Source organism: Girardinichthys multiradiatus, chromosome 4 (assembly GCF_021462225.1).
Source record: "Girardinichthys multiradiatus isolate DD_20200921_A chromosome 4, DD_fGirMul_XY1, whole genome shotgun sequence".
NCBI classification, from domain to species: Eukaryota; Metazoa; Chordata; class Actinopteri; order Cyprinodontiformes; family Goodeidae; genus Girardinichthys; species Girardinichthys multiradiatus.
The window spans coordinates 26,690,226-26,717,658 of NC_061797.1; the positions used below are offsets into that span (position 1 = coordinate 26,690,226).

Genomic DNA, 27,433 nt, shown 5'->3' on the forward strand with positions numbered 1-27,433 from the left:
GACTTTTTTTTCTTACCTTAGGGGCGGCGGTGATGGCTCTCTTTTCTTCTGGCGTGTTCAAATACAGGGCCCGGATCTGACTCTGGACTTCACTGTAGAAAGTGGCTTCCCAGAACTGCTGGTTGGTCCAAATTGGATGGTCCTGTATGCAGGTGTAGGCAAACTGGTTAACCCCAGCAGCCAGCCTCTGTAAAACAAAACAAGGCCAAGGTCAGGATGATACTAAAAAATAAACTAAAAACACAAATGTGTTTATGATTAAAAATTTGCAAATAAAATTGCTCTAATTGGTGCTGTGTAGTTCTGACAAGACACAGTGGGACTAACATTTTTTTGGAAGTAAATATTTACAATACTTATAGCCCCAAAATAGTTCGCCACCCTTAAAAATGATTACAAAACAAAGTGTTAAGAAGAACCTAGTGAGGATATACAAAAGAACTAAATAATTGTGCACTAACCAAAGGGTAACAATTGACTATTTGCCCAAATGTATAATTATCTCGATTTGCTCATTTTTAAATTAACTGTGACAGATGGAGTTTTTTCAAGCCCAGCTTTATCCCCTCACCAGGACATTGGACAATAAAAAACAAACCAAGCAACTATAGATGTCATTTAAACTGTGTTGATAGGATCCATATTATTCTCCATATGTGCAGTCAGAATTGGGGCAATTTAATCTTTCTGTGGCTGCATATTATAACAGCGCCTTTCAGTAAAATGAGTCTGCTAGAATCATAAGAAGAAACCACTAAACTAAGCGAGCCATAATGTTTAAAGAGAAATCAATCATTTAATACCAGTCGTTACATTTTAAAAAGATAATAATCCTTACTGGAGCAACATACCACCCCTCCTGTGTTTTGTCCCAAGATGTATTTAGAAACAGAGCTGTTGTTTTTCATTAGAGCTGTCTGCAAAGTGAATCAGCTGCAGCTTGCAAAAGCAACTACTTCAAAGGAACATCGAGTCCTCGGCTATACGCGTTAACACAGCTGTATACTACTGCCCCGTGCAAAAGGTGTGGTCAGAATGGCTGAGCAGAAAAATGAACTTGCATTAGAAAAATTACATGGCTTTGACAGAGCGGCAATAGAAAGCAACCTTTCACCATCCACCTACCTCGCAGCAAAGCCTGAGGGCCACATGCCCAGCTTGAGCCTGTTATTAGATCAGCTTCTGATTTGTCTTCCCTAGGTCTGACACAATCCAGCGGCATCTATTATTACTTTATAGCTGCGTTTGAAGAATGGGAGCGGGGGGGGGGTCACTGTAATTACTGGAGACAGAACCAAAACAGCTCAACTTCCACTCTACTCAACTCCCCGGACGCCAGGAGGGAGCTGAGCTTACAGCTTATGCCCACATAGCAGAACACACACACACACACACACTAAGTGTTCCTCCTAGCTTGTAGGCGTTAATTTGTTAACCGTCATTCCCAGGGGTGAAAGTGAGCCGGTCCGGTCCGGTACTGCATACCACCAAAAGATTCTGCGCCGGTACACAGTACCGGAAAGAGGGAAGAACGGCTGTCTGCTATGAAGCCGTCATCCAGAACCAGTTACGGCTGCAAAAATTCACGAGCACACAAAGAAGATCAGATCCGCTACCAAAAGCCAGTCTAAAACATAAATATAGCTTTTTTCCCCTCATTCCAAATAGTTTCTGAACTGTTCTGCTATGCTGGAGCCTCAATGCTCTTGCTTTGCTTCTCTGTCCTCGGAGCTCGAGGTTTTAATGAACGGCCAGCCTTTAAAATGAGCACCGCTACGTTTAATGTCTGTCTGCTCGCTGCTAAATAGCCCAGTTAAAAGCAAAGGGAGAGAAACTCGTTGTTTCATGTTATTTTTCTGAATCACAACAACACAGTACAGCTCAAAAACATCGCTTACGACCACAAATTTCACATAAACTACACGTGAGCACATGCGCGGTTACACCCAAAACAGAACGGTTGCCAAGGAGATTGGTGCGTTCGATTTAATGGGAAAATTTACACAGGTAGTGCACAGACATACAAACCGCCCCTTGCATTAGGACAGGACGAACAATAAATCACTTACCATGTACAGACTTTTAAATAAAAACCGCGAAAACAACCGAACTGTCAAATGTTTAATTTAAATGAAATCAAAATTTGACCACAATGCAGAGAACAATAACTTCTTTGATCAAAGAAAAGACAGAAACTGAAGAAGACCACTTTCAACGAATATGATGATAACTGCATAAAAATGCAAGTAGCTACACTCTCTCAAAGATTTGGTTTACTGGATTTTTATATATACATTTCAATAAACATTGTGTTCTGGTTCTAGAGCTTGGGCACAGCTGTGTCTTAGATCTTTTTCAGGCTCAAACCTTCTTTTCCTGGAACCTTACATTACTGTATGTTGGGAGTAAACTTGATTTTTTAAAGAACATTTAACACTGGAACTGGAAGACATTTTAAATATCCAAAATAAATTAAAAACCAAAAACAATAATAAAAATGGATTATAAAGTCTCTGTAAACCAAATTGCCCTTTAAAAATATTGATTGTTAGGCCCAGACGGGGAAAAACAGGCATAACTGACGGTTTTATAAACAAAAACTGCAAACTAACAACAAAAGTACTCAATGGTTATAATTAATCTGACAGAGAGAGGTATCCCAATCGTTGTGGTTTTTAGTATAACAATGGCCATCAGTGGGCTCTAGATGGACAAACTGTCTACTTTTGAGGCTAGGCTTAAAACTTTCCTTTTTGATAAAGCTTATAGTTAGAGTGGCTTAGGTTATCCTGAGCTATCTGTGTAGTTATGCTGCTATAGGCTTAGGTTGCTGGAGGACATAATGACCACTTTCAACCTCTTCGTTACATTCTCACACTACTCTCCAATTTTGCATTATTTGCTGTTATTTCAGTTTTTAACTTTGTTCTCTCTTTTCTCTTCCTAGAAGCTACACCTGGCCTGGCTCTGTGTCTACCTGTGACACCTTTCTGGAGAGGGGCATTGTCCAAGCTTCTGCTGGCAACAACTTAATGCTCACCCTCTACCGATGATCCACATGGCCCTGTCTTTTAGTGTTTAACCCTTTCTCTCTCCTAGACATGGAAATTGACTGAGCTTTTACTGTAACTAATTATATGTGCTCTCTTTCAGACTCTAACCTTGAAAACTGGCTCAGAGCTAATCTGTTCTTTCTTTCTAGATGAAACGACTAAAGGAGCTACATCCATTAACATTTACTTTTCCTTCCCATAGAAAGTACTCCTGGATCAGTGCTTCTTTGTTCTTTTTGTGTCTCTGCTCTGTTCTCTCAATCCTCCAGTTGGTTGTGGCAGATGGCTGCTCACACTGAGCCTGGTTCTGCTGGAGGTTTCTTCCTGTTAAAAGGGAGTTTTTCCTCTCCACTGTCTCTACATGCATGCTCAGTATGAGGGATTGCTGCAAAGTCAACGCCAGTGACTGTCCACTGTCTCTACATGCTCATCCGGGAGGAGTGAATGTTGCAAGTCACTGACTGGATGCAATCTGCTGGGTTTCCTTAGACAGAAAAACTTTTTATCCAATTTGAATAAATAACTGAATCTGACTGCACTGCTCAATGATTAGGATTAATTGGAATGTATGTACCTGACTGTTGTGAAGTGTCTTGAGACAACATGTGCTGTGAATTGGCGCTATATAAATAAAACTGAATTGAATTGAATTGGAATAAGAGCAGATGTCTCTACAGGCCATATGCAAATCTTTAGCTACTTTAGTCTGTCAGATTAAACAATTAAACGCTCCAGTGATTGTGGACAGTCGGAAAGATTAAGGCGGCCAGGTTGTAGTTTTTTTCCCAGCTGGTAAAACTGCATTGAATGATTATGTTTTAGGTTGAGATGCATGTTTGTTGTACTGACGCATTTAGTTGCTACTGTTTTACAACAAATGCGACATACCAGCTCACACACGGTCATTCGGTTTGAATCCAAATTGCTCTCACACTGCAGCTGTCGCGTTCATCTTTGGAACCAATTGTATCTCATCTTCCAAATCTCAACTAGCGTTTCTCTGGCTTGCGTAATGAGATACGTAACGAGACCATGCGCCTGGCAAGTACCGAACACAAGAGTTAATTTCTCCCAACGCTAACAAAACAAGAAGGAGAGGGGTCACCCAGTTTCTTTAGTAGAAAGAGAGACACCAGAAAAACAAACAAGCATGCAAATGAAAATTATCAAGCTCATTTTAATTTATCATACCCTTAATTTAATCCCTGCAATTAGTTGATTTATTGCTTATTGCGACAGGCCTACACAAGATACATTTATGGCACTATTTCGAACTCCGGCCCTCCTTCCGCCTGCAGGGGAAAATCAACAAATTTTGTAACTGTCTTTGGACTGGGAAACATAGCTGCAAAAACGACAAAGGATTTATCTTTGAGACAAAGACAAATCCTTCTAACCCACAAACAGACCATGACAATACCTCATAATTATTTGCCACACACCACATCTAAATGACAGAAGTTGACAGCATGATGACACAGTATGCACCGAAAAAGATCAATGATCAGTGACTGCAGGAGCAGTGTTTAAAACACGTGGCACGTTTAGTGAAGGAAAACACTTTTTGCAGGGTACTGTAATCACATGGGAACTTTGGTAAATGACTACCATTTTGTAGCATAACAAACCGACTAGAAGACAGCAAAACAAATATGAGACTGAAGATTTCCGAATGAGCGGAGAAGAGGGTAAACTCCTGATGCATTCAGGAGCGCTTAGAGAAACTATGCTTCCTGCGAATTAGCTAGTAGCTTAAAGTCAAAATCTTTTTTAAATGCAAACAAATAACGGATCAGGCAGAGTAGTCAAAGACAAATAAAAAATACAGAAAATACGAAAAACAAAACACTGCAGTGGTAAAGTTTAATATAGTACAACTAGAGGGTGGAGTCGGTTAGATGAATCAGAGGAATCGGAAACAGATTCACTCATTGCAAGTATGCAGGCAGACCAGTTAGATGGTAGACAGCAGATGTTTAGTTTTGTGCTGATGATTTGTCGCAGATTTCAGTCAGCTGAGATGTCAGCAGTTTTCTTTTCAAATTTTTCTGAAACAGCAAACTGGTTGGGGGAAAACATAACTCATGTCACATGACGCCATTATCCAACACATTTTGTAAGTGACCTATTTGTTTTAATAAATAATGGAGCTAAAGACCTCTTAAACACTTGAATAGTTTGTTTCATATGATACTTAAAAGTAGGTAGGGCTGTTTCCCCTCCTAGCTTCCACCAGGGTTCTGCTGGAGTGATTGCGGGAATGGGGTGGGGTCAAATCAGAGAGAATGTCAACATGTTTTGGAAATATAAAACATATATAGATATATAGATAGATACAATTGATTTTTTTTTTTTTTTAATGTGCACACATAGTTTAATGGTTGGAAGATGGTGCACAGCTTTTTATCAATGCAATACTTGAGGCCTTGTGGGAAAAACAACAATTGGGAACTACTGCATAAACTCACATATTGAGCAGTCACTACCACTGTGTCATGTTGCAGCTGCAAACTTCAATGTATTTTCCTAAGATTTTATGTGAAAGGTCAACACAATTTAATGGCACAACGATGAAGTGGAAAGAAAAGGTACATAGTTATAGTTTTTTTTTTACAAATTAAATGTATACAGTGTGGCGTGCATTTGTAATCAGCCCCCTTCTCTGTGATGCTCTTCAATAACATCCAGTGAAACCAATTCTTTTCAAATGTCACCTAATCAGTAAATAGAGTCTACCTGTATGGGAAGGGCTCAGATGTTCTTCAGAGAACATTAGTGAAAAAAAACAGCATAATGAAGACAAAGGAACTCAATAGACAGGTCAAGGATAATGCTGTGGACATTATTATATTTTCACCATCTAAGGACAGCACTGTTCAGCCTATCATCTGAAAACGTACGGCACAACTATAAACCTGCCAACACAGGATTGTGCACCTAAACGGAAACACTAGGAAAGGACAGCATTAATCAGAGAAGCAGCCAAGTGGCCTATGGAAACTCTGGAGGAGCTGCAGGGATCCACAGCTCAGGTAAAATAATCTGTTGACAGGAAAAGTGTTAATTGCGCACTCCACAAATCTGGCCTTTTTGGAAGAGTGGTAAAAATAAAGAAATTGCAAAAGAAAGCCATAAGAAGTTAGATTTGCACACATGTAGAGGACACAGCAACCATGTGGAATAAGTTGCCTTGATCAGATGAAACCAAAATCTAACATTTTGGTCTACCTGCAAAGTGCAGTGTGTGGAGGAAAACTAAAACTGCAAATCGCTTGTTAGCTAAAAGAAAAAGATTGACAACAAACATTCCTATATTTCCACAGCAGAAAATCTTCAAAAATTAAATTTTTTAAGCAAAAACTGAAACCTGTCTCCTTCTGCAGGATTTTCTCAGTCAACCGATTCTAAACTTCCCCTCACTTCTTAGAAACCCTCCTCTTCAGCCTGCTTCCGAACGACTGACGCAGCCCACCAGAGTGCAAACTTGCAGTAGTTCATAAACCAAAATTTAGATGACATTAATGTATACATTAACTGTTCTCTCACAGAGAGAGAGAGATGATTAATCTCACTTTGCTATCAGAGGAACCAAGCATGCTGCCTTAAAGTGAGTATGGGAGGGAGGCCAGATGATTGCTGGAATAAATAACAAGAACACATCTAGAGCTGATAGAAATGTTTTGAAGTGACGCTTCAATGCAGCTAAGCCCAGAATTGTGCAAGATTGCAATCTTAGAGTCTTACAGTCTGGAGAATGCTGTCAAACCTTGCACAATTAAGTGATAGAGCATGAGTATAGGAAGAAATGTAGCCCTCTAGATACTCTCATACCTCCCTGTCAGCTGAGTGTGTTAAGTGTCTTGAAGCAGATGTTATGTGGGTACGTGTCCATGTTTGTGCAGGGGGTATGGGTGTGTTATTTGTCAGGGTTGTCTATATTCAACCTGGCTGTACTTTCCTGAGTTGTCAGATATGCTTAGGTCAATTTGACCGAGATCAGCCTCTCTTATCGATGATCGCGCACAAAGCTTACTGAGTGTTGCGCAGGCAGATCAGATGTGCAAGGAGGAGGACAGAGGAAAGGAGAGGAAAGGGAGGAGGGAAGGAAGGTATAGAAAGATGAAGGGGAAGGAGGGAGTGCAGCACCATCGGACCCATCTGGCTGTGTGACGAGGGAAGAGGAGGAATTTTTCGGTTGAGGGAGAAAGGGTGAAAAACAAGAAAAAAACATGAAGGGTGGGGGACAGAAAGGAGTACACAGGTCAGAGGAATTAAGCTATCAGGTTTTGGCATCTTGTTTTGAACTCTAGGACCTGAATAACACCATCGCAACATGATTGACTATAGCCTCAGAACTTCTATACAGCATTGCAGAAAGACAAAGACAATGTGTGTCATCAGGAGGACAAGTGCATACTTGAACAGAGACGTTAAGTGAAGACTGTCATATCTGTGCTGTCGCAAGCCTTCGGGCAGCGACATTATTTACATGTTTTGCAAGAATTAAAGAGCATTCTTGAAATGCTGACACAAAACAGTCACTTGATTCTGTACAAGTCCTTGGTGAGAATGAATGTTTGACCTGAGAACAATCCATCCTTTTACCACGTAACAGGAGTGTGTTACAAGAAAGCCCTAAAATGCAAACAACTAAGAAAAGAGCTGAAACTCAGACACAACTATATCACATGGACCACTGAAAAATATGGTAAATCACATCCAACCTATGGTTCAACAAGGGGGGCGGTTTCATTTTTATATAAGGCCAGCTTAATTTGGATAGCTTTCTTCCCTTAACAAATAAAACCATCATTTGAATACTGCTTTTTTTTTTTTTTTTACCAGTTCTCAGTGTTTGATATTAACATTTGTTTCATGGCCTACAGCATTTCAGTGTGAAAAATAAGCATATAGAAAATAAATGTGTAAGAAGTCAGAAACTTTTCACAGCACTGTAAATATGCTGCAATAAAGTAAACAGAGAAATGACAAGAGCTGGGCATTTTTACATACACAAAGGTTACCAAGTACGTCACCATCCATTGTGGGACAATGTGGAGAGCAGTTTGACAAAGTAGGTTGACAGATTAGTCCATGGATAAACTCTGTCTACAAGAATGAAACAGTCAAGTGATCTTGTTGAGCAATAGATGTGTAAGGGCTTTCCAATCTGATGTCTGCAAGCTGTAGTAAAAACACATTTAAATGTTGGAAGAGCTATCTGCCTGTTAAGGGCAGAATAACAACAAATTCAGTCATCTGGGACACCTGTTCATCTCCTGATAAACCCACCAGGCATTAGATAAAAAACTTACACAGGAACTGGGCCTTGGACCAAAAAGTAAAACCCAACCTCTAAAAAAGGGAAGGTAGATAAAAGGTGTGTGTGTGGATAAAGTACAGGGGTTGGACAATGAAACTGAAACACCTGTCATTTTAGTGTGGGAGGTTTCATGGCTAAATTGGACCAGCCTGGTAGCCAGTCTTCATTGATTGCACATTGCACCAGTAAGAGCAGAGTGTGAAGGTTCAATTAGCAGGGTAAGAGCACAGTTTTGCTCAAAATATTGAAATGCACACAACATTATGGGTGACATACCAAAGTTCAAAAGAGGACAAATTGTTGGTGCGCGTCTTGCTGGCGCATCTGTGACCAAGACAGCAAGTCTTTGTGATGTATCAAGAGCCACGGTATCCAGGGTAATGTCAGCATACCACCAAGAAGGACGTACCACATCCAACAGGATTAACTGTGGACGCAAGAGGAAGCTGTCTGAAAGGGATGTTCGGGTGCTAACCTGGATTGTATCCAAAAAACATAAAACCACGGCTGCCCAAATCACGGCAGAATTAAATGTGCACCTCAACTCTCCTGTTTCCACCAGAACTGTCCGTCAGGAGCTCCACAGGGTCAATATACACAGCCGGGCTGCTATAGCCAAACCTTTGGTCACTCATGCCAATGCCAAACGTTGGTTTCAATGGTGCAAGGAGCACAAATCTTGGGCTGTGGACAATGTGAAACATGTATTGTTCTCTGATTAGACCAGCTTTACCGTTTTCCCCACATCCGGGAGAGTTACGGTGTGGAGAAGCCCCAAAGAAGTGTACCACCCAGACTGTTGCATGCCCAGAGTGAAGCATGGGGGTGGATCAGTGATGGTTTGGGCTGCCATATCATGGCATTCCCTTGGCCCAATACTTATGCTAGATGGGCGCGTCACTGCCAAGGACTACCGAACCATTCTTGAGACCCTGTGCATCCAATGGTTCAAACATTGTATCCTGAAGGCGGTGCCGTGTATCAGGATGACAATGCACCAATACACACAGCAAGACTGGTGAAAGATTGGTTTGATGAACATGAAAGTGAAGTTGAACATCTCCCATGGCCTGCACAGTCACCAGATCTACCGTATTTTCCGCACTATAAGGCGCACTTAAAAACCTTTAATTTTTTCAAAAAATGACAGTGCGCCTTGTAATCCGGAGCGCCTTATATATGGATCAATTGGTTAATTGATTGATCCATACTGGTTGTACACGGCGCTCTGTCAAAATGTTTCAGTACGACTGGTAAACTACAAAGCCGCACCGCTTGGAGCATTACGGCTACCGTAGTCAGGGGCGTCGCCGAAGTAATAGCGGTAAACACCTGTACTGTGCTTACGCCTAGTCCAACACCACTTGTGTGTGTATAACGTTTGAATGTACTGTTGCAGGAATTGCCTGAACTATATGTGATTAGAAGCTCAGTGTGTGGGGTGTATGTTTCGTGTGTGTGTATGGAAGATGTTGACATTACTCCTCCGGACAGAGGTGGCGCTGTGTGCTGCCGTAGCGGAGAATCAAGAGTGAACAGAATTAATATAAATAGATAAAACAATAAAAGTAAATGCTGTTTGTATTGCCATTTTACCCCAATTTAACTGACTTGGTGGTAATGCTTGTATACTTGATAGCTGGCGTCACAAGTTTCTTCCACTGTTATTTTAAGGGGCAGAACCTGATTTAAACTATGACAACAGGAGTGGCTAGGGAAAGACCCAAGAGATGTGAAAGCAAAACATCTAAACACCAAACCTGGCCAATAACGTCAGCAAAGCGTCAGTATCTGGGAAGCAATAAAGCTAAACAGCGTCCTCGTTGTGCAGAATCTGGGGAACAGTCATTTGAGAAGACTCTTCCCACGTTCCCTGACCTGCAAACTTGCCGACTATGGCAACAGTGCTACTAAGCATTAAAAATCACCATGAGGCAGCGAAATGTCTGGCCAAGAATACCAAACAAAAACTAGACCAGTGTCTGACATCTGATCTAACAGGAGTGCCTTAGGAGAGGAGAGTTTCTTACCAACAATTTGGTATGAAACACGGGAAAGAAGGAATAATGTTGTGATGAGAATTTAAAAGGATCAAATGCAGTCAGCACTAAATAGGAGAATAACAAGAAACTCTGCCCTTAGTCAGTCTGAGTAAATCTGCTTGTTGATTAAATAACCAACACTTTTATTAGGATGCATTCATGAAGAACCCAGTAGACCTTTTTTGTATGTCTTGTTGATTCTTGAATGCCATCTTTCTAACTGCACTCAGTCTTGCACACAATGTTTGACTCAAGCTACTGCCTTTTCCTGTAGGTCACATCTTACAGAGTCACTTTGAAGGGAATGTTTAATAAATGAAAAAAAATACACCAGTCTACGGGCAGGTATTATTTAACAATTTATTGTCACAACAGGCCATATCTGGCAATTTTAAAGAGACATAAACCAAAAACAGTCAAATGAAACCAGTAAAATGACACAGAGTTGACCCTTTTCTGAGCTTTGGTTAGCCTAGCATTCCTGGAGCAAGACCACCAGTCTTCTCAACTTTTCATGCGATTCAGGTAAAGCACAGACTAAAGCTTACAGGTACTTCACAAAACCCTACTTCAAACAAACCCGGAAGATACCCTAAAATCATCTAAATCTATCCTGACATAGCTCCCTTAGAGACTGTTTAGTTAATGCTGGAAAAACACCTGCTTAGATGAACAACTTACAACAGAAAAACTCGACAACCCAGTTCTTTCAGCTACAAGCTGCAGTTCCCGAGGGACTTTCAAAGCAAGGAAACTTCCTTCAACAACTATAAAAATATGAAAGCACTTGATGATTTGTACCACAGCAGAAACAACTTAGAGGTCCAGAACAAAACTTTCAGTTCAGTTTTTTACAGCTACTTCCATTATCAGATCTTTAAATCTTTAATAAAGGTCAACCACAATGCAGTTTATTCCTCCGACCTCTTCTAAAGCATGACTGTCACGCAGTATTTGGAAGCCACACACAGTCTGTTACTGTATTATTATGTTTTAGCACCATAGGGCAGATTATTCTGTGAAAAATTAACATATTCCAGCCATCTAAAAGAACTTTAAAGGGAAGGATAAAAAGAATAAAAAAAGGCGTACAAACATGTGAGAGAAGGATGATGAATTAATGGCTCTGTGTCCAGATGACGAATGCCTCTAAATCCCCACCCAAACGGACAGCTTTAGTGAAGGTGCCATGTTTTTCCTCACATTTGTTCATCACTCCACAGTCCACGTGCCGTTACCGCTCAGAATAAAGATACTTTGGTACATTTCCTTCCTGTCCTTATTTTACTTCTCAGCCTTTTTAGTTGAGCCAGTGTTGAATCATGTCAAAGGTTTTAATCTTCTCTGAATAAGAAAACAAAAACCACATTTCTCCAGATCTCATTCCTTCTAACTAGTTATGAGTCCAGTGCAACAAATCATTCCTAACCTTCCCATTAAAACAGTGGAAAACCGCCGTGGTGTAATTATCTTTATGAATATGTTTAGAAAAAAGAGAAACTGCTTTTCTTAGGGTGTAGAGGGCGAAATGCTTGACTTTGGCAAGCTCCATTTTTACGACCACGTAAGCGGTGCTACACAATAAGCTGCTCGGGGGGGAAAAAGTCTCTACATCGAACTGTTTTATATGTGACACACTGCTCCGAGCAGCCGGTAGCAAGTACGCACAGCGTCACGGCCTCTGCCTCGCACTGAGAGGTGCCTGTTATTCGTCCCTAGTCTGGTTTAATGGCCTTTTTCCAAAGCTAGAAACACCAGAAATATAGGAAACATATTATATTATATATAATATAAAAATATAGGTACGGTCAACCATGAAGACAGTGCGTGTGGAGTCCGTGCTGCTTACAGTACATCCTGCTCACAGTACGCCCGACTATGTTCTGCCCTTAATTGTTGCATGGTTTACCAAAGTAAGCTAGGAGGCACTCTTAAAGTTGACAACTTTTCACTGCTGAAGACCTTAGAGAGCAAAAAAGGAAGAAAAAAAGAAAGGTATGGCTTTTAGTGGAAAGTTTCATCAGCCAGCAGCTGGCCAGGTCGAGGACCTGCCCATCAGGATACAGCACTGGTATCTGACCAAAGCCCAGTTTGGGGAGTTGTGTCCATAGCTATAGCAACAAGCAAGCTGGGAGGACCTTGCGGTGAAAGCTGCAGCTATACCTCACCAATGTTATGATTTAGGAACTATAGACCACGACCTGTTGCTCACACTTCTCTGTGGGAACTTTAACATGCTGCACTAATTACTGAAAAATCTGCAAAGGTCACAGCCTATTCCTACCTTCAGGGTTCATGCATATTTTCCATACCAAATTCCAGACTCAAATGTCCAAATACCTGTCAATTTAGAGCCACTTTTTCAATTAAAGTACACATTTGCAACTGATTTGTACATTGCTTAAGGTCAAGTATGAGTATGCTCAAAATAAAAAAATCTAACCTGTGCACTTTGCCTTTACTTATGTATGCCCCCTTTGATCCACCTTTTAAAACGGACCAAACATGTTCGTGCTTGGCTGATGATGAAGTCTACTGCGTTACAGAAGTCCTAATAATGATTAATTTCTCTGTATTCAAAACATACAAACCATGTTCACTAACATAGTTTGCACACTACTGTCTCTGCAGCAACTTTAATGAGACACAATCATCAGAAGCAGAGCTTCAGCAGTTTTTAGGAGTGAGGGAGCCATATTGGACTTTCTTGGTTGTCTGAATTCCCTTTCCAAGTTAGAATTTTGACTTTGGATGTTCTGGTTTACTTTCTGGCTAATAATTAAAACAGTTTGACTTCTAAATATTATTTAAAAACTCTACATCAATGTGGAAAAACCAAATGGCGACATCATAGAGAATATTTCCAACTTTCTAATAATTTAAAGTGAAATTTTACAGTTTTTGAACAATTTATGTTTAGAAATTCTGACTTTTATGCTGTGCGAAGAAGCCTGTAAATCACAAGTACTTTGTTTCTATTTTCATAGCTAAACCCATACTTTCCTCTAACATTTCGTGGCTGCAAAAGAATCCTGTGATTTATGGCTATTCATGGCAGCATTTTTTTTAGACCGACTGATATTAATGATTGCACCAATAAAGTTTGAATAAACACAACAACAAGCCTATGCTCTGGTAAAGATGTGAATAAAGCCTTAATATTGCAGGACCATACTTTTACAGTGAATGTTTAGAAAATTACAACCTTTAATTTGATCAGATTTATGTGGTGAGGACAAATCCCATGTAAATAAATAACTAAATTAATTTAAACTAAATCATACGTAGTGCAATGATTTATTCCTCTGCTGTCAATTCTTTGTACAAGGCCCCTTTTGACAACAGCAATTTAGTCTTCTCCTACAGGTCCTTCTCAAAATATTAGCATATTGTGATAAAGTTCATTATTTTCCATAATGTCATGATAAAAATTTAACATTCATATATTTTCGATTCATTGCACACTAACTGAAATGTTTATTGTCTTTTATTGTCTTAATACGGATGATTTTGGCATACAGCTCATGAAAACCCAAAATTCCTATCTCACAAAATTAGCATATCATTAAAAGGGTCTCTAAACGAGCTATGAACCTAATCATCTGAATCAACGAGTTAACTCTAAACACCTGCAAAAGATTCCTGAGGCCTTTAAAACTCCCAGCCTGGTTCATCACTCAAAACCCCAATCATGGGTAAGACTGCCGACCTGACTGCTGTCCAGAAGGCCACTATTGACACCCTCAAGCAAGAGGGTAAGACACAGAAAGAAATTTCTGAACGAATAGGCTGTTCCCAGAGTGCTGTATCAAGGCACCTCAGTGGGAAGTCTGTGGGAAGGAAAAAGTGTGGCAGAAAACGCTGCACAACGAGAAGAGGTGACCAGACCCTGAGGAAGATTGTGGAGAAGGGCCGATTCCAGACCTTGGGGGACCTGTGGAAGCAGTGGACTGAGTCTAGAGTAGAAACATCCAGAGCCACCGTGCACAGGCGTGTGCAGGAAATGGGCTACAGGTGCCGCATTTCCGAGGTCAAGCCACTTTTGAACCAGAAACAGCGGCAGAAGCGCCTGACCTGGACTACAGAGAAGCAGCACTGGACTGTTGCTCAGTGGTCCAAAATACTTTTTTCGGATGAAAGCAAATTCTGCATGTCATTCGGAAATTAAGGTGCCAGAGTCTGGAGGAAGACTGGGGAGAAGGAAATGCCAAAATGCCAGAAGTCCAGTGTCAAGTACCCACAGTCAGTGATGGTCTGAGGTGCCGTGTCAGCTACTGGTGTTGGTCCACTGTGTTTTATCAAGGGCAGGGTCAATGCAGCTAGCTATCAGGAGATTTTGGAGCACTTCATGCTTCCATCTGCTGAAAAGCTTTATGGAGATGAAGATTTAATTTTTCAGCACGACCTGGCACCTGCTCACAGTGCCAAAACCACTGGTAAATGGTTTACTGACCATGGTATCACTGTGCTCAATTGGCCTGCCAACTCTCCTGACCTGAACCCCATAGAGAATCTGTGGGATATTGTGAAGAGAACGTTGAGAGACTCAAGACCCAACACTCTGGATGAGCTAAAGGCCGCTATCGAAGCATCCTGGGCCTCCATAAGACCTCAGCAGTGCCACAGGCTGATTGCCTCCATGCCACGCCGCATTGAAGCAGTCATTTCTGCAAAAGGATTCCTGACCAAGTATTGAGTGCATAACTGTACATGATTATTTGAAGGTTGATGTTTTTTGTGTTAAAAACACTTTTTTTTTATTGGTCGGATGAAATATGCTAATTTTGTGAAATAGGAATTTTGGGTTTTCATGAGCTGTATGCCAAAATCATCCGTAGACAATAAAAGACCTGAAATATTTCAGTTAGTGTGCAATGAATCTAAAATATATGAATGTTAAATTTTCATCATGACATTATGGAAAATAATGAACTTTATCACAATATGCTAATTGTTTGAGAAGGACCTGTATATCATTTCCCAAGGTTGGAGCATGCAATAGGAAGAGTTTTTGACCATTCCTGTTTGCACAAAATTATTCTAGATCATCCAGATTGCTTAGTTTGCTCTTCCCCACTCTTCCGATCAGGCCACCCCATAGTTTTTATAAATTTAGATCAAGCGACTGAGATGACAACAAGGCTTATTTAGACTCGGAGGGATAATTTCTGTGTTGATTTGGTCATGTTTTAGATCACTAACCTACTGAAAGACCTAATGTTGGCCAATTTACTGGTAGAGTCCACCAGATTTTCTTTCTAAAATCTCCTGGTATTTAGCAGAGCTCATGATTCCATGTACTCCGACAGCCTTCGGAAGATAAACAGGCCCAGAGCATCACAGACCCTCCACCATACTAAACAGTAGGCATTAGGTGATTTTCCTCATATTCATCCCTCGTTTCACTGCAGCCCCACCTGAATGTGTGTTGCCAAAAAGCTCAGTGTTATTGTCATCCAACCCAAACACATGGTTCCAGCTAAAATTTCAGAGTTTAACAAACATCACATGTTTACATTGGTGGTGATTGGACAAAAAGTGTTTTTTCTTCTGCCCTCACTCCAAAATAACCAGCCTGAAAGTATATAATGTGTAATAGTTGCTTTGGAGAAGCAAAACAGAATGTATTTTCAGGTAAAACACATGTAAGCCAGCCCACCTTCCCCCCTCCTCTACTGTTGACCCCAAGATGAAACAATTTGCTGCAGTTCTCTCATACTGAGCATCCTCCTCACTGTGTGTTGTGGCAGAACTGAGACCATGACAAGAATTGCATGTTGCAATTTAATAGGTTAAAGAAAATTATTTGCTTGATGACACTGTCAAGCTTGGAGAGACGCGGAGACATTTTGCCAGCGTAGGGCACACTGATGAGACACAAAGTAAACATTAGAATACTGTATGCTGATTCTCCAGCCTGCCAACTCATGCATTACTGTTTTCAAGGAGTCTCCTTACCCTGTAATAGGCTGTTGACAGGGGCAGTAGGGCAGCAGCTACTGTAAACTCCTCGGAGGTGGAGCAGTCCTGCAAGACAGACGAAAGGCAGTGTGAGACAAAACAGCAGAACTGTTACAAACTCTGAACATCCCTTTCATCATTCGAGCTGCAAACTCAGAAGCAATAATTTTCATCACACAGGTTAGACAGACGGTGGCTAGAGAACAATCAGTTTTGTCTAACCCTAAAAGGTTGAACACCATATTTCTGGATCAGGGCCATAAAAAGCATGATCTAAGAGGATAACTGATAACCTGCTGTAACTTACCACCATGGAGATGTGATCTGGGGAGACTCCTGGGGTCCAAATAATCCATCTTCACCAAATGCATTATATAAAGTCTGGGCAATGCTTAAAGAAAGGCTTGCCAAAACTCTCACTCGGGTCTGTTCCATTACCAGACCATGTGCTTTCAATAGCCTTATATAATTTCCTCCTTGACACCATTGTCAGAGCAATTTTTTGTCATGTTATTGACAATGTCAGGGTTAGCATTTTTAACTCAGATGGTCATACGAGCCTTATTCAAATAAATGACAAAATGTTGCATGAAATCCATATTTTTGTCCATGAAATTAACCAGGACATCAATCAAGCAGCCACAATTAGTCAGAGAGCTTTATCTATTTATAAAGAGGACCTGTCTGTTCAAGACAAATACATTCAGATAAATAGTGCATTAAGAGGCTTAAAGGAGAGAGGATTAGGGGCCCAAACTAAACTTTTCATACAGAGAGCACATAAGAGTGATGAGAATAGGAGAAAATACTCATGTTGGCTTTAAAAGTACTTGACTCACAGGAAATTGGTTCTTATCTCTGGTAAGCTGTGTTGGGATTTATTTGCTGAAGAAGAATGGCCAGAGGAAGCTTGATTTAAGACCGCTTGAAACAGCAGCCCTGAGTCTGACCTGCTGTCGCACCTCATAACCCCCAACGTGTCCTCACAGACACAAAACAAGTTCATCAAAAGCAATTTCTGCATTTTCTGTCCATTGCTTGCAAATGCACAGATTCAGAAATATTAACTGGACAGCTGCATTTTCCAAATACTGTGAGATACAATCAGGAGATAGTCAAAGGAATGCTGCTCACTCAGATAGTGGTGTGTTAGCATCATTTCTCATGACAAGAATGTAACTCGGGGAAAAAATGCGAAACACATGAAAGCCTGGCCCCCCGTCGAGCAACATAGTTTCATTTTTTTCCCTGAAGCTAATTTTTTTGCTTTTTCTTTTTCTTATTTGGGTTGCGGTAAAATGTTCCAGCCTGTTGGAGCGGCACCAAACCTTTGTTTACCAGCTTCTCTAACAAAGCTGCAGGTCATGGAAGTTCATGGACTCCTGTCAAACAGAACAACAAGTGGAAATGAACAGACGAAAAAAAAAATAAAAAAAAAGTGAATATTTAACAAACCGCCAAAATTCCACTAAAAACGAAAACTTGACGAAACAGAAACTCAGAGGGACAGTTTGAGCTCTGTTAAAGGCCTCCGCCATGCTGAAGATGAAGAACACCTCATATCTTACAATAAACACTTAAAGGATCTTAAATATTTATTCTGTTTTTGCTGTGTTGTCACACTTAAATGTTTCAGATGAAACATTGTCCAGACCTGTAGAGTAAAAAGAAACACTTAAATAGACCCTGTCTGTCACCATGAAGTAGGCTCTCAAAAGCCACACATCACAATCTGATCTAAAGAAATTAAGCAGATGAAAAACTAAGTCATTGACTTATATCAGGCTGGAAAAGGTAACAAACCCATTTCTAAGGCTTTGTGACTCAAGTGAACCACTGCAAAGGAGAGATTATTCACAAATGGATAAAACATAGGTAAACTCAGAGTGGCAAGCCTGGAAAAAAATTACTCCAGGAGTACATCAACAACTCATTCAGGAGGTTGCAATAGAACCCAGAACAACACCTAAATCACAGGCCTCACTTGTCTCAGTAAAGTACAGTGTTCTCGATTAACAATAAGAAAGAGGCAGGGCAAAATGGCATTTATGGAAAAGACCATGAAGAACTCAAGGGCACATCTGACATCTGCTAAAAAGCATCTTGATGATCTCCAAGACTTTTAGAAAAATATTTTCTGGACCGACGACACAAAAATGTAATTTTCTGAAGATGTGTATCATGCTACACCTGCCATAAAACTAACACAGCATTTCAGAATACAAACATCATACTGACAGTTCAACATTGTGGTGGTAGTGTGATGTCTGGGGCTGCTTTGTTGTTTCAGGACCTAGACGACTTGCTGCACTTGATGGAACCCTGAATGCAGTATGTAGCTCAACAATGATCTGGGGTACACCAGCAAGTCGACATTGAAATTGCAACTTTTGGAGTGGCCTAGTCAAAGGTCTGCACTTAAATCTCTTTCAGATGCAGCGAAATGCCCAGGCTTTCATGCTTGAAAACCCGCCGATAGGACTCATTAAAAAATGTCTCCAGAAATGCTTGATGGCAGTTGTTGCTGCTAAGAGTTGCACAACTAATTTGAGGAAATTAGTTTTTCACATAGGGCCAGTTTGGTTTGGACATCATGTGCTTCCATTTTATTATCTGAAAAATGCAAGTCTGACAAAAAAAGCAGAAACTGAAGAAATCTTTATGTGGGTGAATACTTTTTTTCAGAACTACAAAGGGAGCATGACCAGCTTCATTTTCATCTTTGTCAAATCTTTACCTTTATCTTTAGCAAACAAACAGAGTGGCAAAGAGGAAACTCAGAAGCTTTGAAGGTCAACTAACACAGAAAACAGATAGCAGTGAAAGCATGGCATGAAATTAGGAGCACTGACGAGTGAAAGCTGAGATGGTATGAGGCTCAGTGATTGTCAGCAGGTTTAATAGAACCAGACGGTGCACCATGGCAGGGAAAAGCATGTTAACCTATTTGGGATTTCAAGAATGGGGGTGAGACGTTTATGTCAATCTGCACGTCTGTTCGCGAGGACCCTGCTGTCTTCATTTCCTTCCATTATTTAGTGCATGTCTCACCATTTTTCTGAATTTCTGAAGCTGCCGGAGCATAAATGGCGGTGATGACTAACACGGCTATTCTCTCTCTGGCACGTATGCAGTCAAACAAATGAGAAAAAAGGAGTCTGTGTTTGCGAGCAAGAAGGATGTGAAGAAACAGCAACTTCCTGTGAGTTTAAGAAAAGTTGCACTTTCCTGGAAAGCTGTTGGATAAAATTACATGTCATAGTGTGATGGCAGTTTGAGGTCAATGAACAAAACATTTTCAGTTATGGTAAGGGAAGACAAGGCAGGTTAATTTGTATTGCACCATTCATGCAAAAGGTAGTTCCCAGTGCTTAAGAGGAAAATAAACAAACTATGGTAAAAACAAAAAACTACATTAAAAACAAAGATGATGATATTTCCCTTCCATTTATGGGAAAGAAAAAATCTCAGCACATATCAGGTTAACAGAATGTTAAATCTAAAGCAGACGAGCAACCAGGTTTCCTCTTTTGATCCTGGTCCTGGGAACACTTAGTGGGGTCTCGATGGTTCATACATGATGAGAAATTCTGAAATGTATTCGGGCCCAAGAATTTTCAGTACCTTTTCAGACCCTTACAGATCATTTTACAATAAGCCAGATTATACTGCTGGGTGTTAGCATGCCTAGACCCCTGCCCTTGCATACCACCTGACTTGCCTGGCCCTGCACCCAGGTGTTGCCTCCTGTAGCACCGCCATAGCAGCAAAGACTTCACCAGTGGGTGAAGAAAAAAACAAACAAAAAAAAACCTTAATGTACTGTTGGCAACATCTTGTTGAATCCAGGCCACAAGGGTACAAGGCAGCTCTGAAGGTTCAAGCAGATACTAGCAAAGTGTACCTAATAAAGTGGCCATTTGTTGTACAATGTTAGAATTTCTGTCTGAGTCTATAACAGCAGAAAGATTTCTTCGATCTGTGGTTTTTAAACTGACCTGTCCACTCAATGCTACTATGGACACAAATACTCAGTGACCAGCATGCAAATGGTGAGACAGGTTGTAATATCACTGATGGGAAGAAGGATAAACTGCAGAGTTGCACTGTGTCCTGCATAAACGAGCAACAAACAGATTTTATTGAAAAAGCATGAAAACCAAGATATACAACTTTCATTTACTGGTGAGTATCCTAGAAAAATTGTTATGGGAATAAGATCGGGCAGAGATTCCCAGTGACCACGTTACATAAAGGTAATCTCCATCAAGGCCAGTGAGGCAGAAAGGAGCCCTGTTCTCACAGCAGGAGACTCATAAGATCTAAATCATGTAAAAATCTCATAATGTAAATGCTGGACGCATTTTAAGTCTGGTACGCAGTGTTTGGATGATGGCTACACACTCAGTCGACAGCGATATTACAGGTCAATCTTCGAAAACATCAAAAAACATCTGTGTTTAACGTGCGCTCCGCTCCAACCATACAGAGCTCACGGACTGCGTGCTGTTGCATCCCCATGCACCACGGACCTCCCGCCTCACAGTAAACTGCATTTCAGAGTGTTTTTCCGAGCACCATCATGAGGCCCTCGGCCATAAGAGTGCAGAGCGCTCATAATCCTCTCTGACAGGAAATGGTTGGGATGCCAGGACACATCCACAGCAGGGCCCGTTCCCCCCACATGGCTTTCACAACGTTAATTTCTAAATCCTGCAGCACTAAACTGTGTGTAAACATACACACACACTAATTAGTGTGCAATGAAATGAGTCAATGCCTAAACGAAGGTCAGTGTTGTGAGTGATTAATGGCAAAGAAACGGCACAGATCCTCATTAAAAGAGTCTAAACAGAAACAATGAGTAACACCAGTTCATTCTCGACATGCAAACAAGATTTTTTAGTGACAGACTAAACAAATAAAAGAAGTATTGATAAGGAATAACTCCACCAAATTATAATGCCCTAACCTTTAAGCTGTTGTAAACTATTAGGTCACTTCCTGCAGCTATGAAAACCTTTAAAAGGGAAACACTGATTGAATCCAAGGGAGGAATGCTAGCTTGGAGCTGACAGCTCACGACAAATGTTGTGATTGGTCTTAGAATGGCGATGTCAATGCAGATCAATGTGTCACATTAACAAATTTTCCAGAAACTGGAACAAGGACACATGCTGTCATTAGACAAAGAAAGAGCGAGCAACATTTTTAACAGTGGACGTCACACCGGCAAACACAGATGCGCTTGGAATATCTTTGTTTTGGGGGACTTACGTGACTGGGGGTTGCAAAATATGAAACTAATTACTGGCCACGGCATTTTCTATTTATATTTGCTTCAGATCATCTGAGGCTGATTCTTCATGTCAGAGCCTAAGGAGGAAACCGAACTGAGGGCAAAAACAAGCCTGGCTGGCATCTTAACAAACCTGATGACATACATATCCATCAATGGTCTATGCTCGCTTTTCTATGTGAGGTCGCTGGGTAGCTGGTGCCCATGTCCAGCGGTCACTGGGCGAGACGGGGTGTCCACTGGACAGGTCACCAGGGCACCAGAGACACACAGGACAAACAATTATACAGGTCCTTCTCAAAATATTAGCATATTGTGATAAAGTTCATTATTTTCCATAATGTCATGATGAAAATTTAACATTCATATATTTTAGATTCATTGCACACTAACTGAAATATTTCAGGTCTTTTATTGTCTTAATACGGATGATTTTGGCATACAGCTCATGAAAACCCAAAATTCCTATCTCACAAAATTAGCATATCATTAAAAGGGTCTCTAAACGAGCTATGAACCTAATCATCTGAATCAACGAGTTAACTCTAAACACCTGCAAAAGATTCCTGAGGCCTTTAAAACTCCCAGCCTGGTTCATCACTCAAAACCCCAATCATGGGTAAGACTGCCGACCTGACTGCTGTCCAGAAGGCCACTATTGACACCCTCAAGCAAGAGGGTAAGACACAGAAAGAAATTTCTGAACGAATAGGCTGTTCCCAGAGTGCTGTATCAAGGCACCTCAGTGGAAAGTCTGTGGGAAGGAAAAAGTGTGGCAGAAAACGCTGCACAACGAGAAGAGGTGACCGGACCCTGAGGAAGATTGTGGAGAAGGGCCGATTCGAGACCTTGGGGGACTTGCGGAAGCAGTGGACTGAGTCTGGAGTAGAAACATCCAGAGCCACCGTGCACAGGCGTGTGCAGGAAATGGGCTACAGGTGCCGCATTCCCCAGGTCAAGCCACTTTTGAACCAGAAACAGCGGCAGAAGCGCCTGACCTGGGCTACAGAGAAGCAGCACTGGACTGTTGCTCAGTGGTCCAAAGTACTTTTTTCGGATGAAAGCAAATTCTGCATGTCATTCGGAAATCAAGGTGCCAGAGTCTGGAGGAAGACTGGGGAGAAGGAAATGCCAAAATGCCAGAAGTCCAGTGTCAAGTACCCACAGTCAGTGATGGTCTGGGGTGCCGTGTCAGCTGCTGGTGTTGGTCCACTGTGTTTTATCAAGAGCAGGGTCAATGGAGCTAGCTATCAGGAGATTTTGGAGCACGTCATGCTTCCATCTGCTGAAAAGCTTTATGGAGATGAAGATTTCATTTTTCAGCACGACCTGGCACCTGCTCACAGTGCCAAAACCACTGGTAAATGGTTTACTGACCATGGTAACACTGTGCTCAATTGGCCTGCCAACTCTCCTGACCTGAACCCCATAGAGAATCTGTGGGATATTGTGAAGAGAACGTTGAGAGACTCAAGACCCAACACTCTGGATGAGCTAAAGGCCGCTATCGAAGCATCCTGGGCCTCCATAAGACCTCAGCAGTGCCACAGGCTGATTGCCTCCATGCCACGCCGCATTGAAGCAGTCATTTCTGCAAAAGGATTCCTGACCAAGTATTGAGTGCATAACTGTACATGATTATTTGAAGGTTGATGTTTTTTGTGTTAAAAACACTTTTTTTTTATTGGTCGGATGAAATATGTTAATTTTGTGAGATAGGAATTTTGGGTTTTCATGAACTGTATGCCAAAATCATCCGTATTAAGACAATAAAAGACCTGAAATATTTCAGTTAGTGTGCAATGAATCTAAAATATATGAATGTTAAATTTTCATCATGACATTATGGAAAATAATGAACTTTATCACAATATGCTAATATTTTGAGAAGGACCTGTAGATGCACACACTCATACCTAAGGGCAATTTAAAGAGAAACACATTTAAAATAAATAAATGTGAGGCACAAACAATCCTCAGAGAAAAGCCAGACTGTTTCTTACCCCGTGTTTCAGTTTACAAAAGTGCACTCAACATCAAATCTCTTCACCATGTGTAAAATAATTACTGTTTTCCACACATTGCTGTAGATCACTTCTTTTTTCAGCAGCCTGCCAAAAGGAATCATGAAGGGGAAACATTCTTTGAAACGCCCTCAGAAACTCTTATTTTCTTTATAATTATGTAGTCACAATCTACAGATTTTAGCCTTTTATGTAGATATGTTTAAAAATATATTTTTAGCAGAACGAATGAATTTACAGGTATCCTCCTTTTTCCATTTAAATGAACTGAAAGAGTGCAATTTCATATGGACCCATGTATAAATGAAACATCTAATAGTCCTCCGTAGGTTCTCTGCACTATCCATTTTTTTGGGGAAAAAGGAATGCATGGAATCTGAAGTCACCCCATAAAAACTGCACTCAAGAAGGACAGCTTTAACTTACCAAAAATCTGGACTGAGCTGATTCAGGGCAGTAAAACATGAAGGACTACCAGTAAAGACCCAGCTGCTTAGGGTGAGTAAAGCCTCAACAACTCATTATGAGCTGCGTGAAACATCACGTTGACACTTCCACAGGATGGTTAAAAAACGGCAACACCAGGAAGAGAGAAACGCACGGTGTGGTAAACAAAAAGGAGCATAAGTCGTTCTAAAAATATTGCAATGTATTACAGGGATAAATATTCAAATATACATATTTAACCTAATATGAAGAAATCTTTGGATAACCTCAAAACCCCCACCCCACTATTAAAAATATATGTACTAAGCATCTCTCCTGACTTGCAGACATTACTTTTAATAACTTTAATAACAGTAGTTATTTTTACAAAAATGAATGTAAGCAATAAATAAATCTACTAAGATGTATTAAAACAAAATTTACGGTATATATTACAGCTGAATATGCAAGATGTTTTTTCTACATTTAATTTTTGACTGGAAACCATCAGGTTTTCATAATTCAGTGTTATTAAATGATGTTTAATTTGATGTTTTATTTTATAACTAAACAGAATGTTTTATCTTCTCACCACAATTCTTCAAATCCAAATGCAATCTCAGTCGTATAGATTTATATGGTGAAGGAGATATGATTTAAACCTTTGCAAATGACTTTTGAAGAACCAATGATTGTGGAAGACATTTACAGTATCCCACAAAAATGAGCTACTGTTGTCCTAAATGAAAATGTCCAAATTTAGGGGCATCCTCTAATGGAAGGTGGAGGATCACAAGGTCTCTAACATCCACTGGATCTGTGATATTGTCAAGGAGGAGTGGAGAAGGACTACGGTTGCAACCTGTGAAGCTCAAGTGAACTCCAGGCCCAACAGAGTTAAGGTAGCGCTGGACAATATTGTTGGCCACACAAAATATGGACTGCATAACAGTATTTTTTTAGCAAATACCCTAATGCTGTGACACTTTTACTCAAGGTAAAAATGCTGTGAGAATCTTACAGTGGCAGCCTATCCTAATGTATAAATCGCTTACTATGAGGCAACTCACCTGAAGGGCGCAGTTCATCATTCGAACAATGTAGTCGAACTGTTGGTGGTCCAGTATGGCTCGGTTCTGCTGAACGTGGACACTCAGCTCCTCAGTCAGACACTGGCGGGCCGCCTTTCCTTTTAATGCACGAAGTGCAGCAGGCAGGGTCTGTTAACATAAAGATCCACAAACGGGGGCTAAAAAGTGAAGAAATAACTGGAAATTAAGTAACTAACCTGACAGGAGAAGCTGAGAAGCAAGAGAAGACAATTTTTGTCTGTAGTTTGTAAAAGCAAAATGGCAAAACTAACTTTTTTGGGGGAAATACAGATCATGTTGTATCAGTAAAAAATGACTTAACTGACCTGCGCTATGGATTATGGTGTTTTTCTGACCATTTAAGTGTTACGGTCTCCTCAGGGGTTTAGAGAATGTGTTTTATGCATCCTTATACTGTGCATGAAGATGCAGGCAAGAGTTATACAACACCTATTTAAAACAACTGGGATACATAAAGTAACTGGCAACTGTACGAAGGCACATCAGGAAAAAGGTTCATGTGTGACGTTACACAAGCTGAGAAAAACACGCAACAGTAATTTTAAACTTCTATGCTAAAAAATGTATTTACTGAAGAAATTATTTCTAGGAATATATCCAAAAAGAGTTCAATAATGATCTGCGTGCCTGTACCCCAGCTGGGACATATGACTGATAAAGGTGGAGAGCTGGTTGAAGCTTAGTGACCGTTTTCTGGTGTGGTGTAATTCAGGGAAAAGGTGCTCTTGGCCAGTGAGCTTCTTTAAAGGCAGAATAGCTCCTCTGATGAAAGACAGTGAGCATCACCTTTTCAGTCTCCAGTGTCTTGTTATCAAAGATGAAGGAAATGCAGCTCTTCACCACCTCCAGCCTGCGTGCGCTGTTAAACACAGAGCCACACTTGCCCATAATGGACACTGGAAAAGAAAAAAGACAAACCACTGCTGGTTAAAAAATAAAGCTGCTACAAGCTGTTTTCCTACATATTTTTCATAAAACAATTCCACGCTTTCTCAAACTCCACTTTCCAGAGTTCTCAGTTCTTTACAGTCATTTTAAAATGTAAAATACAATATGGATGGATGGATGGATGGATGGACAGAAAATGGATGAGGGGACACAAGGAAGTAAAGACAGAAGACAATGAAGGACACAGAAAAGGAAAGAAGGAAGAAACAAAGAAGGAAAGACAGGAAGGACATAAGTAAGGGAAGAAGGAAGGAACAAAAGAAAGACACAAGGCAGGGAGGGATGGACGGGAAGAAAAGACAAGAAGGGAAGAAAGAACACAAGGAAGAAAAGAAAGAACACAAGCTGGTACAGAAAACAGAATATGAGGAAGGAAGAAAGAAAGGAATAACACAAGGCTGGAAAGAAGGTAGGAAATAAGAATGGGAGGACAGAAGGAGGGAAGAAAAGACACGAGGAGGAACAGATGTATAGGCACAAGGAAGGGCAAAAGGAAAGAGGGGAAGACATGGCAGAAGTGAAAGAATAAGGACACAAGGAAGGACGCAAGGAGGGAAAGAAGGAAGGACAGAATGAAAGAAGCAAGGATATGAGGCAGGGATGCAAAAGAAAGGACACAAGAAAGAAAGAAAGGAAAGACAAATATAAGGAAGGACACAAGGAAGAAAGCAAAGAAACTAAGAAAGAAGGATGGAAGGAAGGGAACACATACAAATACTTTCCGCTCCCTTATTTTCACGTTCTATACTTATCCAGACCTGGAAAATACTGAAATTAAAATCCATTCTTCTTTATACATAATACACAAGTCATTTTACACATAAAAAGTCCTGGAGAAAAATCTCTGCACAATAACGAGTATTCAAGTTTATAAAAGATTAAGGTTGCTCATACCAACAGGTGGTCCGGCAGGAACAACACACTTCCTCTCTGGTCGTGTGGAAGCAGGTGTGATGCTATGTTTCGCCACACCCTCCTGAAAGATCTTCTCCACCTTTTCGTCATTGAGGAGTGGGAAGGGTACCTGGTGCACACGTAGGTGGGATCCTTCAGAGGGCCGAGGCACTTTCTGGAATGCCATGTGAGGGTTTGGATTCTCCTACAGCCCCAAACAAAAAGAAAACCAGAAAAACTATAGAATAACACTGAGCTTTTTAAAACCAAAGAAAAGCAGGAACATGCATGTACAGCAGACCTGGGGCATTTTGTAGCCCACAGGATACACCTAGCCCTTTATTTGTCTTG

The 27,433-nt window shown here is 40.7% G+C and overlaps 1 protein-coding gene across 1 annotated transcript in view; it reads right to left on the reverse strand.

The window, feature by feature from the left end:
• sbf2 (SET binding factor 2) overlaps positions 1 to 27,433 on the reverse strand; it is a 128,516-nt gene that overhangs the window by 31,479 nt on the left and 69,604 nt on the right. The window contains exons 14-18 of the mRNA XM_047363043.1: positions 27,083 to 27,287; positions 26,027 to 26,136; positions 25,199 to 25,348; positions 16,377 to 16,445; positions 17 to 187 (exon numbers count right to left, since the gene is read on the reverse strand). Of these exons, the coding sequence (XP_047218999.1) occupies positions 17 to 187; positions 16,377 to 16,445; positions 25,199 to 25,348; positions 26,027 to 26,136; positions 27,083 to 27,287 (705 nt within the window). The remainder of the gene's footprint in view (positions 1 to 16; positions 188 to 16,376; positions 16,446 to 25,198; positions 25,349 to 26,026; positions 26,137 to 27,082; positions 27,288 to 27,433) is intronic.